This window comes from Ursus americanus, chromosome 18 (genome assembly GCF_024610735.1).
Source record: "Ursus americanus isolate L20-20 chromosome 18, mUrsAme1.1.p, whole genome shotgun sequence".
Classification (NCBI taxonomy): Eukaryota; Metazoa; Chordata; class Mammalia; order Carnivora; family Ursidae; genus Ursus; species Ursus americanus.
In genome coordinates, this window is record NC_142144.1 from 4,025,523 (window position 1) to 4,046,552 (window position 21,030).

Below are 21,030 nucleotides of genomic sequence, written 5' to 3' on the forward strand. Positions count from 1 at the left end.
AAATTTCCTTTAAAATTTGTTTCTTAAAAATTGTCCTGTAGGAAAGGTGATTGCTCTTCATGCCTCTGGACCACTTGTAGAAAAACATGATTGAAATAAATTTTGAGTTGGGAACTGGGAGTGCAGTAACTTGTGGCCTTGGGCCTTGCCAGCTCCTGTTTTCGGCCGTTCCTGAAGGGTGTGCCCACCCTGGCCCTGTCTTACTGAGATGTGCTGCCCCCAGAGCTCCACTACTATGTTAGTGTGAGAAGGCTGGTCCCGGAAGGACAGGTTCTGATGAGAAGATGTGAAGGATCAGCTTCTTCCTCTTTCTTGGTAAAGCCTCGCAGTGCCTGGAAATAGATCTAGCGGTAGGAAACGGGGGAGTTATGGGACTCTAAGCCTACTGTGCTGGGACTGACCTCCGAGTTGTAAGGCCATGTTTTTCCTTGTTTTTATAGGAAAGAACAGCAGTGTTTCAAGAATTCTCACATTCCAAAACAGGCGTCCTTCTTTGTACGGTATGTACCCTTCTGCACTCCGCGGGGAGGCCTGGACCTCCTGCTGCCCCCCTCGACAGGTTGCCTCGCAGCCAGCCCCACAGAGAGCGGGGCTAGCAGGGGCTTCTGGGTGTGGCCGGTTGCCTTGCGCTTCTGGTGTGTCACCTGACTGTGCCACAGAGCAGAAGTCTTGCCGATTTGCTCACTAATAGTGGCAGCTGTTGGTCTGAAAATGTGTGAATCTTGGCGATTTCTATCCACCAAAAACGTGTAAATTACAGCTATCGGGAGTAATTAGAGCTGAGAAAGTCTTTTCGCAACAGAACCACTCTCTTTGCCTCTGCTCGCCTTTTTAAAAAGGAAAATAGATGCGCTTCGACAGATTTTCTTTGCTGTTGTCTAAAACTGTCCTTTGCCCTACGGTTTTCAGGGCCAGGTCATTCGGCCTCAGTCCTGGCGGGCTTGGACTGCCGCCGCCTCCAGCGCAGAGCTGGCCTCTTGGATATGCCTCTCGTGTGCTCTTTTGAGATTGAAAATTCACACCTTTAGTGCCCCTTTCTCTGGGGGTTCGCTTCACCATGGCTGTCGCCGGCTCCTAAGATTAAAGTCTCTTCCCTCCTTGTGCCATCTTGGATGGTGTAACTTAACCCCCAGCTGGGTATGTGAGAAATCCCTGTCCGTGCAGTCCTGAAATTGCTCTGTAAACTGGGTCATCTAGTGGGTGAGTGGCAGGCAGAACAGACTATTGGCTGTTGGCATACCTGTCTAGGCCTCGCTTTTCATGCAGTTACTTTCTTTTTTTTTTTTAAAGATTTTATTTATTTATTTGACAGAGAGAGAAGGAGAACACAAGCTGGGGAAGTTGGAGGCAGAGGGACAGGGAGAAGCAGGCTCCCCGCAGAGCAGGGGGAGCCCAATGCGGGACTCGATCCCAGAACCCCAGGGTCATGACCTGAGCTGAAGGCAGATGCTTAACCAACTGAGCCACCCAGGTGCCCCTGCAGTTACTTTTTAAGGAACCCCTGCTCTGCATTCAGTCTTCAAAGTAACAGGCATTGTCCTCTTCCTAAACGCAGGGTTTATGAGCGAGTACGGCTTTGTTTCTTCTGTATGAGGTGGGGCCACCGGTCACCCGTTTTATCACAGGGTGCCACTTCTCCCACGAGTGTGGCACACAGTGGCTCTGCAACTCGGTCGTCCCGATCTGGGCGTGGTCACTATGGGCACGCCTGCCCCCCGAGGAAGCCTGAGGCTGGCCAGTGGCCCTGCCCTTTGTGGAGCCCATCCACAAATCAGATGCTTATGTTTGTGCTCAACCACCTCTAAAGGCCGAGTCTACAGTGAAGACGAGTCCAGATGATCTACTTGACAAAGAAATTTGTCAACAGTCCTTATCGTGTCCAGTAATACTTTCTGGATCCTAACCCCTTCCCGTCTCCTTGGTCTCCACTTTTGCCTCTTGCTCCCTGCCCTCAGCCAGACAGGCTCCTCTTCCTGTTCCCTGAGCGCAGCATCCTTCCTTTCTCAGGCCTTTGGGCCTTCGTGCGTGCATTCCCTCTGCCTGGGAAGCCCGCCCTGACTCGGACTAGCCCCTTGTTAGGCCTCTGCTTCTGTTTCGGTTTTTCAGGAGCGTGAACTCGGGAGCCCCAGTTTTTCCCCATTGGGCACTCCCAGTGTACCCCGCACTTCTTTGTGGCACTCATCCCACCTCCCCCCCAGACTGCGAGCCCCAAGAGACTGACAGTGTCTTGTCTGCAGTCCCATGTCAGTGTTTGGGATGGAGCAGGTGAGCATACACACTCAGTATTTGTGCACCAAGTGGGGGGATAGTTGGGGCCCAAGAAACACAGTGTTGAAAACAACCAGTGTCTGCCTGCCGTTTTCGGAAGGCTGAGAGAGGTTCACGTTATGCTTGCTCATTGGGAATAAGTCATACACGTGATGTGCCTGAGGGGTGGATGTTACAGGTTGTGTGTATCGAAACGGGAGCAGTAGGAACCTTTGTGTGGGAGTTTAAGACAGGGGCAAAACGTTTTATCTTTGACCTTTAAGATGTTGGGTTTGTCCCTGGTGGAAACTTTTCAAGTCTCCTGGTATTTTTTACAGACACGGGTCAGCTCTGGGTCTCAAGGAGGACTCCAGGGTTTTGCAGTTCAGTGTTTTGGTTGGTTTTGGCCTTTTTAGTAGGTAGACATGGAAGTAAAGGTCATTCTTTTTTAAAGATAATTCTCAGTGGGGTCAGAAACCTATGACGACTTTCCTTGTTTCGGCAGGCTGATACCTGCAGGCAAAGTGAGGTCAGCCAGCCAAAGAGCACCCCTGACTTGGCAGAGCACAGCACCCCCAGCCTTCTGCACGCCCCCCCCCCCCCCGCCAGTCCCGGGTGCCGCACGGAAAGCTGACTCTCACTTGCCCGCACTCTGATTTCACTAAAGGCTCTTGGTGTGTGTTCATTCGCTTGTTGAGGAACCTTCCAGTGCGCTGACCTTCTGCCAGCCTCACCTCTTCTTCACTGTGTGGTGAAGATTACCGGAGAAGACCCGGGGGTGGGGCGGCTCATTTCCGGCCATCTCTAAGCCTGGGTTCGAGCACGTGGTCCCCGGTGATGAGGAGCTCTTCATTCACCGTCTCCGAGTTCCTGCTAGTTCTGCCACGTTCATTTGCTTCAGCCTGCAGGCGTCCAGTGCCCGAGAGCCGCAGGCACAGGAGACCCACTGCAGTAGTTCATGGCTGCTCTGGGGAGATGCTGTCACTCTGCGTCCTTCTAAGCAGCCTGTTGCTTGCCAGGCCCTCTGCACGCTCTCCAGGAGCCTCCTTAGTGTTAATGAGGAACGGGGGCCACGTCAGGATACGGCAGATGGAGAACTGGCTTCTTTTGATAAAGAGGAATCATGTTGTTAATTGTGGCAGGGGGCTTTTCCCTCCCCTTTATAGTATACCTTTTGCCATTTTGATTTCTCATCCCAAGATCTTTTAACAAGCTCAGAAGACTGAATGTATGAGAAGTTGGGAACTGGTTGAACCACTCGAAAAACTCCCAGTGCTGCTAGTTACTGCTTGAAAATCCCTCCCCCGATCCATTTTCCTCCCTGCCGACTTTTCTGTTATTAAGAACAGTTAAGGATGTGTGTGTGTGTGTTTTCTTCATCTTATTTACAAACATGTTACAGCAAGGACCTTTCTAATTTTATGCACCCTTTCAGGACCTGGTACATGGCTTTGTGTACTGTGGGTTCTCAGTAACCGTGTGAGATCATGTTGGCGTGAAGCGTAGGCAGAAGTGAGAGTGCCGTCTGGGCAGGAGAGACCAGTTTGTGAAAGAGAGGTCCTTACACATTCGAAATGTAAGTTTGTATTCTCCAGAGAAGTAGATCTAAGAAGAAGCCAAGTTAAGAAGGGAGTAGGGATTAGCAGGAAGGAGCCGTTTGAAAGTTCAAAGCCCACTTTCCTAGGTGGAATTAAGAAATCAAAGCAATCAGATAGGAGATACTGGGTTACCTACAAAATATTTCCTCCTGCTTCTGGTGAAGAACTCGCCCTAGGCCAAAGGAGGGGAAGGTGGGTTTCAGCACCATTGTTACGTGGATGAGTTGACAAAGGGAAGTACCACGGAGTGACTGGAAAATGATATTCCTGAGCCGCCTCTGCTTGTAAGCCGCCACCGGGCTCTCTGTTGGACACGTGGCGCTCCCTGGTCGTCCCTGGATACACGGAGCACGGTAGCCTTTCTCCCGGCGCGGCGGGGCACTCCCAGCCCCACTGGGTCTGCTGGCCGGTCTCCGTGGCACTCCATCTTGGTTGTCCATCCGGCACGTGCTTGCTTTCCGAAGATGTCTGAGTCCCCTGTGCTGCTTTCCTCCACCTTCTCAATTTTTTTTTTGTCTTGAAGCACACCGTTAAGTCTGTGCAGTTCTTCATTTCCCTTCCTCCTGGGGAATTTCCACTGTGCCAGGAGGCTGGGAGACAAAGGAGGCCAGGAGGTTGAGGCCGTAAGAGTCACGGGAATGTCAGTTCACCACTGACAATAAATGTAGACTTTCTTGGTTTTCTCTGGGGCGTGCTTTTGAGGTAAAGTTGATCTTTTCCACTTTATTTCATTCGTGTTAATGGCAAGATCATCTGGAGATGGTTGGCTGTTTACTCAGTTACGCTAACTCATGTTGCCAGTTTTCTGGCGGCTCCAGCCAAGATCTCTCGCCTCTGACAGCTTCTGCACTCTCTCCTTCCTCCTCTGATTACGCAGCCCAATCTGTCACCCGGACAACGGGGGCCTGTACCCCGCTGATGGCTTTCCACACACGGCAATAATGACTTTTGGCAGGCCGGGAAGGCGGCAGAGGCGAATTTGCTGCGTCCCTTGCTCAGAGAGCCGGCAGGCCCCCTCTCCCTGTTAGTAAAAGCACTTTGTGAGGTTCTTGGGTAAATAAATGAGTCATTTTAATCCAACTGACAGGCTGGCACCTGAGCAAGCTGCCTTCCATCTGTACTCCTTGGTCTCGCGGAGGCAGCCAATTGTCAAGCCCTGGGCCTTCAAGGCCTCACCGTTGAGTGTCTTTCAGAGCTGACTTTAGCAATTCTTTTGCCCTAATTAGCTTAAAGGAATACAGTTGGGCTGGGTCTAAGTGTTAAGAGGGCAGAGAACCCTAAGCCTTTGAGGAGTCTTGGGCAGGTCAGTGTCCGGTCGGTCCGGGGCCGCTGCGGGTGGCATTCCGGAGGATGGAGCGGACCCCGACTTCTCTGCGGTCCTCCGCCCGGGTCGTGGTGTGGGTGTGAGGAGAATCACAAACCACTGCCTGATTGCCACCGTGCCGATTCCTACTTCGTCGTGGACGAAGTGCACTTCCACATGCACAGTCTTGTTCGGTCTTCACGGCAACCTCATGGCATGAGATAAATAGGGTGAATCTTACAGCCGTTGTATAGATGGGTAAACTGAGGGTCAGGGAGCTGCGTTGACTTGCCCGGGTGGTATGGCTGTACAGGGATGGTGGAGTCCAGTTTCTCTGTTCCTAGACCTTGAAGGTTATCCCTTTGTCCCCTCCTCTGTGGTAGCCTGGGTTGAGAACAGGAAGGAGGACTTGCAGGAGTGGCCGGGTGAAACCTGAGCAGGGGCGGCTTTCAGTGAGGGTCCCTCAGCCCGAGACGAGAAGTGGTGGGAGATGGGAAGATGGTGTTTCGGCCAGTCCCCCCAAGCCAGATCACCCAGGCAGGAAATAGAACTGCGAACGGTCCCATGAAGCTGCTGGCATTCTTGCTCACTGTTCAGCGCGTTCGTGCTCAGTGAGTTCCACGAACGTCATATGCTATTTTAGAGTTTCATCTGTGTTCCTTGGTTGAATTTACTAAACCGATGAGCATTAAATTTTTTACAAAGCCTGTCTGTAAAGCTCAGACAGCCCATTGTCTGCGTGCCTCTCCCACTGCAGAGCACTTAAATAAAATAAATCACTTCTTAACAAGAGCTTAGCAGATTTAAGAACCCGTCAGTTTTTCTAAAGACATCAGCTGTGGTTAGTGTAGAAAGCAGTGCCTGCTCCCCTTTAAGATAGAGAACTCTCTAAATTGTGTTCTCAAAGGCATCAGCTCTGGAACATCAGCCTTCAGTTCTCAGGGCAGTGGGAGCTGTCTGAAAACACTTCATGGGTGGTTGACGCACTTAGTACGTTAAACTCGCGCTTAACACTTAATAGATGCAGCCCAGCCACTGCTCAAAGCAAGCCCGCCAGCGCAGGTGCAGTCGGAGCAAACCCGACCTGCCCTCAGCGGCCCCTCCCGACGGGTTAGATGACGGTGGGTCGGTGTCGTCCTCGGCTCCTGCCCCTGACGCCGGCGACACAGGGTGCGAGTGTCTCAGCCTGCTTCCTGCAGGGACTTCACGCAGGGTTATTGTCTCCAGGAAAGCTCTCCGCATGCAAAGTAAGGGGAGAGAAAGGCGAGCCGTGCTTTACGGAAAAATGCCAGCTATTAAATGGAAGAAGGGAGTGACAGACTTCAGGAGCCGTCCATTTGCTGCCACCAGGGCAACCACTGGTGCAAACAAGCAGCGTCCATAGAAGCTAAAGCCTCTGCGCCAAAGGTTTTGGGAAAGAGTCTCAAAGTCTCACTCCCCGGCTACGGATGAATGACAGAGGAAAGGTCCCTTCACGTGGATGCTACTTTCTCGGGGCATCGCGCACAGCTCCCCCTGGTGCGGCACAGGCTGCCCTCCGTCTCTCCTGGTGTCAGGTACTGGGAAGCACACCCACGGGCAAGCTCCACCGGAATCTTAACCATGAGGACACAGACAAACACAGATTCTGAGACGTCCTTCAAGACGCATGGACTCCTTCACAATTGAGTTGTCAAACAACTAAATCACTAAATATTAAGGGCACGGATATCATTCTAGATTATGGACGTCTAAAGGCATATATTAAAAACAGAATGCATGATCTGTGAGTCAGTTCCTGAATTGGGCAAGAAAAACAACTATGAAAGTCAATCTTAGACGCAGTTGGAAAAATTTGAATATGAGGTGATTATTAGAAAATAATGTTATTTGGGCGCCTGGGTGGCTCAGTCAGTTAAGCGTCTGCCTCTGGCTCAGGTCATGATCCCAGGGTCCTGGGATCGAGCCCCAGAGTCCCACGTCGGCCTCCCTGCTCAGCGGGGAGCCTGCTTCTCCCTCTCCCTCTGCTGCTCCCCTTGCTTGTGTGCGTGCGCGGTCTCACTCTCTCTTTGTCAAATAAATAAAATCTTGAAAAAAGAGTTATTTAATATTAAATTTCTTAGATATGAGGCTAGTATTGTGCTTGTGAGGAAGAACGTCCTTTTACTTGGGAGGTATGTGCTAAAGTCGTTAGGGATAAAACGTCATGGTATTTACAACTTACTTTCAATGGCTCAGAAAAATACGTGTGTAGAGAGAGAAAAAGAAAGCAGATGTGCAGAGATTAGCGGTTGGTGAATAAAGATGAAGGATACATGAGTGCTCATTGTACTGTTCTTCCAACTTTTCGGTTTAAATTTTTCTAGGTAAAAATTTAGGAGGAAATAATAGGCATTCATTGAGAGAAGAAGCAAACAACAGAGGAAAACGCAAAGAGAAACATAATCACCCCAATCCCTCTACCCAGAGATAACCACAGGTGATAGTTCCGGTGAGCCTCGTTCCAGGCGTAGGCTCCCGGGCAGTGTCTCAGTTCCTCTCTCCATTAATCCATCTCCTAAGGTCTCGTTTTTCGTACCCTCTTTTTTTTTTCCCTTGGATTTTTTCTGGAAGAAACCAGACTGTTCATGCTTTAGAATACTCCACATTCAGGATTGACTTCTTTAGTTGGGTCCACGTGCTCCTCCCTCCCCCGCACTTCCTGTAAACTAGGAGTTGGGGCTATGCACCTGGTTAGATTTGGTTTTGTTTTTGGCAAGAATTCACCATAGGCAACATTTCGTACTTTCTGTGGCATGACAGCTTGTTGTCTTTCTAGTTATGTCAAAACATCTATGTTGTTTCACAGTCAAAATTATTAAAGTCCCTTCAAGGATGTCCAGCTTCCAGCCTTGTCTGCCACCCCCGATCCCTTCCCCTGCAGGTAACTTTTTGTGAGCTTTTGGCTTTTCTCCTCCATTATTTTTTTTTGAAATTTGACCAAATATATTTGTATTCCCCTCATTTCTCACACAAAAGCCTACTCTGCACACCCAGAACGGATCGTAGAGATTGTTCGTGTCCGCACACCAGCACCTCCCTCCTGTCTCAGCTGTGGGACACTCTGCTAAAGGGGGTCGGTATGGCCATCTTTTAGGCTGCCTTTCCACACCTGCAATTACAGATTTTGCCGAAATGAGTAGCTTTGTACGTGCAGCATGTTGCATTTTTGCCACTGTATCTTTGGGATGGATTTCTAGGAGTGAGAGTGCATCTGGGTCGGAGGACAAGTGCGTATGTAATTTTACTGGCTACTACCGCATTTCCTACCGTAGGTTTTTCTACCACTTTGCATTCCCACCAGCAGCTTATGAGGGATGCAGCATCTTTCCCGATGGTGGAACAGTATAATAATGGCCTTAGAAAAGTAAAGTGGACCTGGATTTGAGGGCTGCCTCTACTTCTTAGCTGTGTGTCTCTGGACAAGTTACCTAATCTGTCCGAACCGTGGTTTCCCGTGCATCCAGTGGGAGTAAGAGTTGTTTTGAGGAGTATTGGAAGATCGCTCGAGATAACGCAGGCGCAGTGCTGCAGAGTCTGGCGTATAGTAAGTGCTCAGTAAATGTCGACTGGGGATAGTCTTGTGACGACGCTCATGCTAGAACATGAACACCCAGTGTAAATTTATCCCTAAAAACCAAAAAGTTCCCATTCTCTCGTCTCTGCCAGAATGGCCAGACAGACACTAGAGAGCAAGAGCCTTTGCTCTTTGGGTGGCAGCCAGCTGAAAGGGAGAGATCTATCTCCTTTGCTTTTACGGTTTTTATGTCTGGGGTTAATTAAGTCTGTGGCCGGTGCCGTAATTGAACTGTCAGGGGAGGTGGGACGTTATTTGGTCTTTACTGCTACCTGAGGCTGATACGTCCTCAGTAAAGACCTTGCGACTCATCTCCACCCAGGAATGCTTTGGGGTGGTCTTCCAGACACGTGTCTCAAAGCCCTGTCGTTGTTAGGCATTGCCGATAGGTAGGGATGGGGCAATAACCCATGAACGCATTCCTCGGAGAGCGGTTCTTCAGATATAGTGGGAAAGTAATAACACGTTCGAAGTTTTCACAGTTCTTGGGCTCACGGTTTACGTTCTAGGGGAGTGGGTGGTCTCTGCCTCACCAACGTGTTCTGCAGAACTACCCCCGAGCTAGTGTGTCTCTGAAGTTGTATGCTGGGCTGTGTGTGTGTGTGTGTGCGTGCGTGCGCGCGCACGTGCACCCACCTGTGCACACGGGGGGTGGTGAGCCCTCATAGTTCGCATTAGATTATCAGATGGAACTGTGGCCCGAAAAAAGGTTCAGAAACTCAGTCCTAAGCCATATTCTTTTCTGTTTTGAAGGATGTTGCAGCTCGGGGCTTAGATCTCCCTCAAGTCACGTGGATTGTTCAGGTAATTTTTTAGTCGTTAAGGTGTGAGCTCAAGGCAGGGATATATGATTGTGAGTAGCTGTGTTGGCTCTAAGTGGAATAATTATTATTAGCCTCTTGGGTGTTGCCCTGGTAACCAGGCAGCAACCAGCCTTATCTGCACGGTTCTCCTGGTATCTTTCCCTAACCCAGTCCACCTAGCCGCTGCAGGGAAACAGCCAGGCTGAGCAGTCATGGGAGGGAGGGGCAGGCTCCCCTGCTCCCAGACTAATGCATGTCACACACAAAGTTTCAGCAATCTGAAAATAACAGGAATTACCAATGCCCTTGGGAAGTCTCATTGTGTCCAGAAGGAGATGGCTCAGCTGTCCTGAGAGCCGTGTCCCTGTACATTGACCTGCAGGGGGCAATTAAGTCCCTGACAGCATCTTACACGTACCTCTAGCTTTGGACGCTTTGCCAGAGGGTACAGGTGTTAGCACTAGAGTCTAGTGGTTTCAGTTTTGTTTTTTCTTTTCGTTAGTCTGCAGAATGGTATTTTTAAGCCCTTCTGTGTGGAGGTCATGGGACACGTGCCCCATTTACGTGAGTCATGGTTTATTCACATTTTAGTGGAATTGCGTGCCTGTCACTGGCTAGGAAATCTGATCTACCACCGCAGCAGGCCACTTTTCGACTAGAGGCATTGTGTCTTCTTTCCTGATGGCCGTGGAGCAAAGCAAAGATAAAAAGACAGGATAATTTTAATATGGGGGCGCAGTGGGGCAGACACATAAAATCGATCGTTCTGAGCTTTTCTGTATCACGAGATTGATTAGATTCATGTACCTGCCCCCCCCATACATTACAGCCCTTTGGGGCTCTGATCTTTGAGTCATATAGCAGCAAAGAACAAAAAGGAAGAATGGTTAGATGGTCAATTCCTTTTCGTGGTGGCGAAGTTATTGCCATGGAGGATGTGAAAGAATGCATTCTGCTGAGTTAGAGTCTGCCTTTTCCCTCGAGTCAGGAATGCTGTCCTTGGGAGCAGAAGCAAGTCCCTGTGGGACGGGAACTGGCCTCTCAGCTGCCTCACAGCTCTGTGCCGTTGGGATTGAGTGGAAGTGCAATGAGGTGGAGGGGACCAGCCCGCGGCGGCCCGGCGGCAGAGTGAACTCTGATCGGAGCCGCCGGCCCCTTCCTCCTGACCCTGTTCAGTCCTCGTGGCCTCCGCCCCACTGCTGTGTCTGCCAAGGTCATGCGGCCATCCTGCAGAATGGTGCCCCCGCCTGCCTCCCACTTCAGCTTGCACGGTCACCACGGTGAAAAGATGCAGATAGGAAAATGAAGAGACCTGTGGAGAAGTAAAATTACAAAGGAGATACTGGGACGGGAAGGCGGCTCGCTCATCGGAAACTTGGCCGCTGTTCACGTTTGTGTGTCAGAGCCTTGTTATTTCCAGTGAAGTCAGGGGTTTCAGGGTTGAGTGACTTCTCCTTGGGATTGCATGAGGGTAACCATAGCACCAGGGTTTAATTCTTGGGATACCTGGAGGCAGGTGAGGGGTATTGCACTTCCAATTAATGGCAATCCCTTGATCTGTGAATGCTTCATTTTTGTTACCCTTTTTAGTACAACGCGCCGTCTTCACCTGCTGAATACATCCACCGGATCGGGAGAACCGCCCGGATTGGCTGCCGTGGGAGCAGCCTGCTCATTTTGGCTCCTTCGGAGGCAGAATATGTCAACTCGTTGGCTTCTCACAAAATCAAGTGAGTCAGAAACCTGAACGGGGTTTCGGCTGATCTCACCTAATTAACTTTCTGTCGCCTTCTACGGTGGATGGGCCTTGTAAGCTGACGAAGAGCCATTAACCCTTGTGATCCCTAAATGAGTCCCAGAATAGCCAGTGGCAAACACTAAAACCCTTCATACCGTCAGCACATGACAATTTTCATTGTGTTGCCAGACTAAGTCATGGAACGGTATGTTGCGCTTGATTTTTCTGTAAGATAGAGGTCTGTTTCATTTCCTTTTCTGTCAGAGACGTGTGCACAGCCCTCACAGCCAGCCGCTCGAAGAGCTTTTTTATTCACGGTTTTTATTTTTATGCTCAACATCTTATACCTTTAAAGGTGATTTGTCTTTGGAAAAAAATAATATTTTTGACTCCTCACACAGCTCCCCCTCCCCCAGGAAAATAAACCCAGGGAAGAAACCTTTTCGGGGCGGCCGAGATGCCCGCACACCCTCACAGCTGGGGCCGTGCGGCCACCATCTCGTGCGCGCCCACCACTCCGAGCGAGGCCCCCGCTCCAGCCCCGGCCCGCCAGCTTGACCGCAGGCAAGAGCAGTCGGGGCCTCCAGCGGAGCCTGACCTCGCCCAGGAAGGAGAAACGAAGCAGAGACGGAGAAGGGCGTCTCGACCTGGCTGGGAGTAAATGGAATGAAAGCAGAAGGAACTCACCTGGGTCCCAGAAATGAATGTTTTGCCCTGTTTTCCATACAAGCTCCGGCAGCTGAAGTGACAAGCGCTAATAATGGGCTCCCGAAGGCGTGTGGTTCCTCACACTGGTCTACTGGCAAGAATTGCTTCTGCTCAGACATAGCACAGGCGTATGGAAAGTGTTTTCGGAGGCACAGAAGAGTCCCATGTATGTGCCCGGGAGGGTGGGACAAATCCAGCCGCGGACAGGAGCCCGGATGGCTGCCCGCCTGCTGCTTGGACTCCGCTGTATGCCTGCGCCCAAGGATCTCTTGTGCTGGTGCTTTGTCCAGCCCGGTGTTTTATGTTAAGCATCAGATAAGATGATGAGACATTCTCTAAAGTATAGAGCTGGCAGAATCATCGTATTCTGCACCTGTACTGAAATTTCCAGACAGGTGGCATGGAACCTGGTCTGGGGACTAAGTGCAGGCCACCCACATGGAGAGTGGCCTGTGACCACCCCCACCAGCCCACCGTAATTCCCACGTACAGAGCTGTCCCTCTCCCTGTCTCTCTCTCCCACCTGCAGAGAAAGTCCCCCTCCCTCTCCCTTCTTCCCTGTACCCAGTGCAGACCTCGCAGCACTCAGCAGTCTCGGGTTGCTCGTGGGAACATGTGTGGGCTGGGGCTCCTCAGAAAATGTGCCTCGTGTGCACCCTTCAGTGGTAGGGAGGCAGGACTGTCCCACTCCTGATGAACCCGGTAGTGATTTTGAGTGGGCCCAACTAATGCTGGTTTGGGTTTTCCTGTCATTTAGTATCTTAAAACAATTTCACCATTGAAAGAGTGATTTCTGTTGGTTTCAGGAAGCCTGCATATTTTATCTCACTTGCAAGAGGAATTCTGGCCATCAGATGGTCAGTCCCGTTTCACTAAGAGCTTCCTCTCCAGCTCGTTCCCCGGGCCCAGACCTGGGGGCTGGCCGGTCCTTCTCACAGGCGCTTTCAGGGCCTAGGCCGGCACTCGACAGGGTAGCTGGACCCCGGAAACACTGTGGGGGGTGGAATGAAAACCCATGGACATAGCCCTTCTCCTTCTTCCCTTACCCCGTCCTCACAGGCTGGGAGCCTGTCATGGTGCCGTGACTGTTTTCCTCTGGCACAGGAACTTGTAGACCTCCAGAAAGTGTTTTCAGAGCCGGGTGTTGTCATCCATGGGAGAACATGTCGTCACTGCACCTTGGCGGCCTCTTACCCCTCGGCTGTCTTTCCCCCACCTTCTGTTCTAGACCTGCAGATTCATGTTCTCCGTTCCTTCCTGTCAGCAGCTCCTGGATGTCCTCCCGTGCTCATTCGCTTGGACCCAATAAGCTCAGAAAAGTGGGTGCCCGCCGTCGTGAAGTCAGGCGGTAATTGCCCAGCCCCAGAGTCACACACCCGGGTGCCTCTGACTGTCTCTCAAGCAGAAAAGTGGGTGCCCGCCGTCGTGAAGTCAGGCGGTAATTGCCCAGCCCCAGAGTCACACACCCGGGTGCCTCTGACTGTCTCTTCAATCAACGCATTCAGGCTGATGGCTGTGAAAGGTTCAAATGTAAACCTAAATTTGAAAGGGGAAAATAGTAGTTGGCACCAACCTGAATTATTAGTGAGCCATGTGTATCTTAAAGATAGAAGTACACTCGTTCTCTGTGGTGGTCTCCTGGGAAAAGCCGTGCCGGTGGTATTCGTGGGAAATCCAGCACAACCATGTGCACATTCAGGAGACCGCTCCCCGATCCAGGGGTTCTCAGTATTTGGACTTGGAGGGGAAGTTAAGAAAGATGAAGACAGAAGTACCCAGAGGAAGAGAGTCAGGTCTTCTGTGGAAAGAACATCCGTTCAAGGGGGAAGGAGTCCTGGAGGGGTCCAGCCTCGCTCGTTTCTGCCCTGAAAATGCACCCACTGAAGTTTGTGCCCCTGATCCACTGGCTGCTTTGACTGTAATCAATCCCCCGCCCCACCCTGAAGTATCAGATTGGAGTTATCGTGTTGTAGCCTTGGATAATGCTTCCTGATTGCTGAAGAAGGGCTGGATGTTGGGTATCTTGACTTAATACAAAAAAAATCACACCAAAGAAGACCTGATTACAATGTGTGCCATGGAAAGAAGCAGACTTGAACATTTTTGGAATACAGAAGGTACACTGCTAAATATTCAACAACAACAAAAAACAGAGAGAAGGAAGAGGGTGTGTGTGTGTGTGTGTGTGTGTGGCCTAAAAACCTGGGAGCCAGGCAGCAGGATGCCGGGACGGCTGATGAATTAGAGGGGAGATTCAGGAAGGCAGGCCGAGGCTCGCGGCAGCAAGGGCCATCACAGCAAATTGCTGCCTGCCTTCGGACGCCGCGCACTGCGGAATGCGCCCTGACTGTGATTTAGCAGCCGTGGCAAGAGACGGGCGCCCTGGGCCGCTGCCACCTCTGTCTGAGTGCTCAGGACTTCGTTTCTGCATCCTGGTGTTTGCCAGCTTCTTCCCTGTTTCCCACTTCTCCTTTAAGTGTGTTTCTTATGAAAATCGTCATTGGTTTATTAAAATGTAAATGCTTCATCAAAACGTGTATTTCTTAGATCAGGCATGAGACAGTTCCCTGAATTTATTTATCTGTCTCTTTTCATAGTAAGGCAGGGTGATTCAGATCTGTTGGTAGAACCATAAACAAGCCGAGTAGATTGGCTTTGTTCCTCAGAAGCAACGATTTCTTAGAGTAGGAGGAAGGCCCTTTTAAACTGTAAATCACTCCAGTCCATTCTCAGCTCCCGTTCAGTGCCTGGTCGCCCAGCACTGTCGCACGGACACACAGAGCGGAGCCGAGCCCTGGCCGCAGTGTCAGCACCGCCCTGCCTTTCAGAACACGGTGCCTCTTGGCGGTGTGCTCAGTTCTTTGTGTCCCCGACTCCGAATGGCCTTATTCTTTGTTTCTCTCTCCCTGCTTCCAGATCTCACCCCCAAGTACTTATGTTCCTTTTACTTTTCCTTTTTTTCCCTCAAGAAAAAAAGTGATGAATGGAGGCAAGTCCGTCAGACAAAGAAAAAGATAGGCCTGGGCTGTGTTTTCACCTTCAGATTTCCAGACATAAAGAAGAGGCAAATTCCACACCCACAGCTTTTCTCTCTCATATGAAAATAGATTTTCCATGAAATCATGAGCCCTTTCCCCCAAACTGCTACCCTCGCAGTGCATGCTCTGCCTTCTCCGGTTACTCCTCCTGCTGTAAGAAGATTTCACGTATCCGTAGGGCTGTGAGCCGGCAGCAGAGGAAGAGAACGTGGAGGGGCGGGGGCTGGGGGTGTTCAGGGAAGCGATGACACATTTCAGGTAAATCGCTGTCAGAGACGTGACATTTTCATTCATAGCTTTGTCAGAGTAACCTTTGGGGGAAAGGGGGAGAATTGTCTTCTCCCACATGAGAGGTTGCCATTCATGTATTAATTTGCTGTTACGTTTAAAAAAAAGAAAGAAAGAAAGAAACAACATACAAGGAAATCATTTATCTTTTTATGATCTGTTTTTCTCCCCGGAACGCCTCCTTCCCTTTTTTTTTTTTCCTCTCTGGGAAGTATGTTTTCAGCAGCTCCTGCTTCTTCCTGAGGCTCTGATACTTGAGTCTGCATGTACCTCCTGTGCTTGCGTGCCGTGGCCTCGCAGGACGTGGCGGACGAGGACACCCCCCCCCCCCCGCCACAAGGCAGGGTGGGCCTCTTCTTCTGGCTCAGGGTGGCTTCTGCTCACAAGTGATGCCCAAATTCCGGTCTCAGCTGTTTGTACATAGCCCTGGATCCATCAGAGGTCATTTGTCCCTTACCCCTTAATAATTAAGAAGCGAGAGGGTAGACATGAGGGTAGAGGAGAAGAGAGTTCTGGTGCTTAGTCACTTGTCAGCCTTCCCTGAGTTGACCCCAACAGTGAAGGACCTTTGGCCACCCTGCCCCAACCCCCACTTTTTTTAAAGTAAAAAACTAGTAAAACTAGAAGGACTATCCAAAATGCCTTTTTATTTCTTCATCTGCTCAAGTCAAGGTAGTCTATGAATAAGCAGGCCTCCTTGTTTAGGGTTTGAGATGTATTAAGAAGTAATGACATGATCCTTACAGAGGAAATTCTAAATGCAGCCTGTTTGAAAGTCACCAGAGAGGATGGAGAGTGTTGGGAATATGATCCCATCTGTCCCTGTGGTGTCATAGATGTCCCTTCCTTCCAAAGTCCTCCTGAAGGTTTAGGAAGCTATTTCCTGTGAAGGTGTAGCTTCCGCTTTGTACCTAATTAGCTTGAGAATAAGCCAGTTCTATGCATCAAGATTCCAGATGGTGGAAGAATAAAAAGTTTACTTTGATATGCTCTTCCTTTTACAGCGTTTCTGAGATTAAGGTGGAAGATATTTTGTCTGTTCTGACAAGGGATGATTGTTTTAAAGGGAGCCGGTGGGGAAGCCAGGTGAGTTTTATTATTTATTGTACTTGCTGCGAACAGACGTGACTCATTTCTTGATCTGGGGCGGTGGAGACTTTGTGTGTGGGATAGCTCGCTCCTCTGTCAAGCAGGCATCTATCTAAGGGACCGTGAACATTAGGTGAGGCCAAACCTGGTTTGTGTTTTGCTCTCTCTTTGCTTCCGGATGTGTTTTGCTGGTCTCGTCTGGCTAATGGGCTGCCATCCATTCTGGAAGTCCGCCAGGCCGCAGCAGGCTTCCCAGAGAGGAGGTCTCATTCCGGCCCAGAGTGAGTTTGGCGGCAGTATCACACGCCCAGCCCTGGTGGTCCCCGTCCAGATGATCAGCAAGGACGACTGACTGGACCCATCTACCCAGGGCAGCATGGAAGAAATAGATCTCTCTGTGTCTCCTTTCAGACACACTTAGTTCATCCATTTTTTAGTGTGGGTGCCATACACAGAAGCGTAAAGTTGAGATCATTAGGGAGAGAAATCTGTGTTATCCATGCAGTTCCGTATGGAGATGCTGAGCATTCTTTCCTGCAGCTTCGCCCCTGCTAGGCAGTCGCTCCCCCACCCCACTCCAGCCCGTTACTCAGTACGTCACAGATATGTGTGTAATGTTGCTGAATGTAATTTTGTCTATGAAATATTAATTATTTGAATATTTTACATTTGTTTTCTTAAGCCTGAGGATAAGCTGGAAAATGAGAGCCAAATAGATCAGGCTTAAGAGTTTCTTTTATGCGTCAAGAGGTGTCTTTATTTGGATCGATCTTCTCCCTGAAGCTGGGACCTGATTTGACTGGCCCTGACTTTAGTCCTCTTGTTCCAGAGAGAACCTTATAAATGTATTCTAGAAAAGGCAGAGGGACACAGTCCCAGCCTGTGTCCCGGGCCCGTGCTGCGCTCTTAACATGCTTGGTCCCGTTTAATCCTGCCACAGACCCCAGCAGGCGGGTGCTCTTGTCCCATGTCCTAGGTGAGGTAACCAGGGCCTTGGAGGGGTGAGGGGATGTCCGCAGGGGCAGCCTCACTTCCAAGCACGTGCTCTTCTGTATTCCAGCGAGCTTCCCTTACCGCTCACGAGACCGAGGCAGTGCAGCTAGACGGCTGCTCAGTCCGGTAGTGTTAGCCGTCGTCGTCGTCGAGCTGAGACTTGGTCAGTGAATGCCCCCACAACAGAGATCCCTGTAAGCAAGAGAAGCAGTTAAAGACTCAGTTGACCAACAGTTGTTTTAAGCGATCTTTCGTTATGAAACATCCCATATAAATATGGGATTGTCAAGGAGCGGACCAGTCACCGAACACTCATTGGTCCTGGCACGCGTCTTCTGAAGCTGCTTCTAGGTAGGGTTTTCCGTGTTCCCTTGGACACTTCATTACAGCTCCAGGACAGCGTGGGGGAGGCAGGGGAACCGTTCCCGTGGGCAGCGTAGCATAGAGGTGAAGGGCATGGCCTCAGGGTCCGACTCCTCTTTTTTTTTTTTTTTTTATTTAAGATTTTATTTATTTATTTGAGAGAGAGAGAGGAATACAAGCAGGCGGAGTGGGAGAGGGAGAGGCAGGCTTCCCGCTGAGCAGGGAGCCCAACATGGGGCTCAATCCCGGGACTCTGGGATCATGACCTGGGCCGAAAGCATGCAGTTAATGACTGAGCCACCCAGGCACCCCCAGGGTCCGGTTCCTAATCCCCATTGTAGCTCTAGCCAAGTCGTGGACCTTCCTAAGCCTCGGTTTCTTCAAATGTCAGACTGAGATCATGTTAGTATTCTTCTCGTTAGGAGGTTGGAGGACTGAGTAAGAAAGAACCTGAAAACCCCAACGCAGGTTCTGAAGCATGTTTGTCGTCCTCGTCGTCATCAGTTAGTAGCGGATGTGGAGTTCAAAGTTCAGACCATGAGCCGAAGCCCAGTGCTTTCTGCTGTGTCACCTGGAACATTAGCATCTGCCTGCTCTCTGGAAATAAAGAGTGAGCAGTCACGAAATGAGACTAAAAGGTTCATTCCAATCTCATCTTTACTTACACTGCTTCTGGAACTGGCTGAGTTGTCGGTGTTTGTGCCTGAACCGGGCACACATCAGTTCTGTCCGGGGAGCTGATCGTCAAGTGCATCTGTGGAGGGAGCCCCTGCTGCAGACACTCCCCTGGAGAGGGAGCAGAGCAGCTGCCATGCCCCTGCTCTTCCAGGAGCAAGCCACGGCCGTTTCTCCACTGCTGCCCTTCAGGGACCTCGTGTGTTGGCTCCTCCCTGTAAGTCCCTTCCTAGGACCCCGAGGCAGACAGACGTTGGGTTTGAGTCCCTGCTAAACAGCTGGTGGTTCTGCAACCTTGGGCAGGTTGTCTTCTCTCCAGCCTGAGTGTTCCCATCTGTAAACTGAGAACAAGGGTGCCCATCTTGTATGTTGCTGTGAGGTTGACCTAAAGTGAGGCAGAAAACACTCCATGCACTTTTGGGCCGTGTCAGTTTGTCCCAGCCCCAAGCTCCTGCCTTGGTGGAGAGGGACAAATAGAATATTTTTATATTTTTAAGGTGTGGTGAACTTCGTTTTTAAAAAGAAAAAACACTCGGGGCTCCTGGGTGGCTCAGTCGGTTAAGCGTCTGCCTTCTGCTCAGGTCATGATCTCAGTGTCCTGGGATCGAGTCCCACATTGGGCTCCCTGTTCAGTGGGGAGTCTGCTTCTCCTTCTGCCTCCCCCCCAACTCGCTCTCTCTCTTAAATAAATAAATAAAGTCTCTTTTAAAAAAAGAGAAAAACCACTCAGCAAGGTTGGGTTTTCACTGATGCCGAAATAACTGGTTAGCTTAGAAAACTAATCATAAAAGGTCCTGCGTGTCCCATTGATGCAAACCTGGCTTAGTTGACTCGAATTCAGAGGCCAAAGAGAAACTAAATGAAATTGACTGCATCACTAATTATCACAGAGATCTACAGCCTGAAAGAGTGTTTTACGTGTGTGATCCATGTGAATAGTAAGATGAATAAAGTAGGTGCTAGGTACAACTTTTAGTTCTGTTTCTCCTAAGAAATGCAGTATGTTTTAATTGCTGTTCTCAGGTTGGGCAGTTCTGTCTAACACACGAACCGGTGCAGACAGATTAATGTGGTCTCAGTAAATAGGCCTTTTAAACACGTAGCCAGGCACCTCATTATAAGGCCCTCTTCTCCTCACTCGGTTGAAGTCCATTGTAAATGTCCCTTTGGCACATACATTTTTGGGCTGCTGTGAACAGAAAGAAAGTGAGTGAAGCATCTGTAAAATGTATATTTCATATTTAGGTATATAAAATATATATGGCTACGTCTGGGCGTGCGAATGTTCACCCACCTACAAAGAGAATAAATTTGATCTTTCAACTTTACTGGGAAGCACTCAGAAGGTTCTCTGGAAGCATGAGGGTGAAACTTGGCAATCAAGTGATTAAAACAAAATCCTTTCGTTTAGTTTTTTAAAATACCTTAGAAGTTAGCAATATCAAGATGTGCTTCCAAAAAAAAAAAAAAAACAAACCAGCCTCCCCCCACCACTGCTACCACCTAAAAGTTTTTACAACAACAACAAAAAATGAAGCCCGAGTAGCTTCAGCTCATCTGATGCCTCTTGATGGGTGTGAAATTTTCATCTTCAAAGTACGCACACACCCCAACATGTTTTTTCTACGAGTTTTTTTGTTCTGTGAAATATGCCTGTGAAGGGACCTTTACAAAAAAAAACGGCCATGGTGAGATATTAAAATGAGATCAGCAGCCCCTTCCCTCAGTCCCTTTGATCGACTCTCCTCTCTGGGATCAGTAGGGCTTTACGGACTAAGGAGTACAGAGTGTGGACCGTTGGAACTGCATTTTCCTAAGCTAGCCCTGGTCCACTAGTTGCAAGTTAGCTTCATTAACCAGCGCTGGGTCTGTGCGTCTTTGCGGGGGGTGGGGGGGGTACCAGTCCTGCAGGGCAATCGTGCGCCCTCCGGGCTTTGACCCGCTCTCATTACGGCAGCATTTTACCTGTCTGGGGCTGAGATGGTGCTGCGTGCGTAAGTCTGCCCCTGTCTTCAGTTTAAATTTAGACTGTCCTCCCCAGAAGACAACTGAAAAATACCTCATTCTCAAGAGGGGTAATTTTAAAATAAAGTATTTCTGGAAGTGGGGTTAGTGGGAGAAAGATATGCTTTTTCTTGAGTATATGATGTTTTCTGCATTGAATTTTTCTTATATTTTACTAAAACTGACCTCATCATTTCAAATGTGTGAACCTAGTTTTATCGCCTTTTTTCTACCTATTTCACTTGTACACACACATTATATATGTGTGTGTGTATGTAATTTTTTTTTTTTGGTTGGGAAGAAAAGATGCCTCATTTTGAAACCTAAAGGGGGAATAAGAAAAGCCCTTTGTAATATATTGCCATATTATCACTAAATCCCCTGACAGTTGTGACACAGAAGCAAGTCACCTGTCACTTAAGCTTGAGGTCTCTTTAATTTTCTCCTGGAATTCGCACCAGGCTGTCTTTAATTTGAGGCCTTTATTGGAATTCTGAAACCTCTCTGCCTCCCTGGCTCTCAGATCTATTCTGAGAGCTGTTACAGAATGTATACAATAACCAACAGAGGGATTCGAGCGGGCTGGAG

The 21,030-nt window shown here is 49.6% G+C and overlaps 1 protein-coding gene across 1 annotated transcript in view; it reads left to right on the plus strand.

Moving 5' to 3' along the window:
* The window catches only part of DDX31 (DEAD-box helicase 31), a 68,621-nt gene that overhangs the window by 23,891 nt on the left and 23,700 nt on the right, over positions 1 to 21,030 (plus strand). The window contains 4 exon segments of the mRNA XM_045771289.2: positions 441 to 500; positions 9,497 to 9,547; positions 11,137 to 11,276; positions 16,323 to 16,404. Coding sequence (XP_045627245.2) covers positions 441 to 500; positions 9,497 to 9,547; positions 11,137 to 11,276; positions 16,323 to 16,404 — 333 coding nt within the window.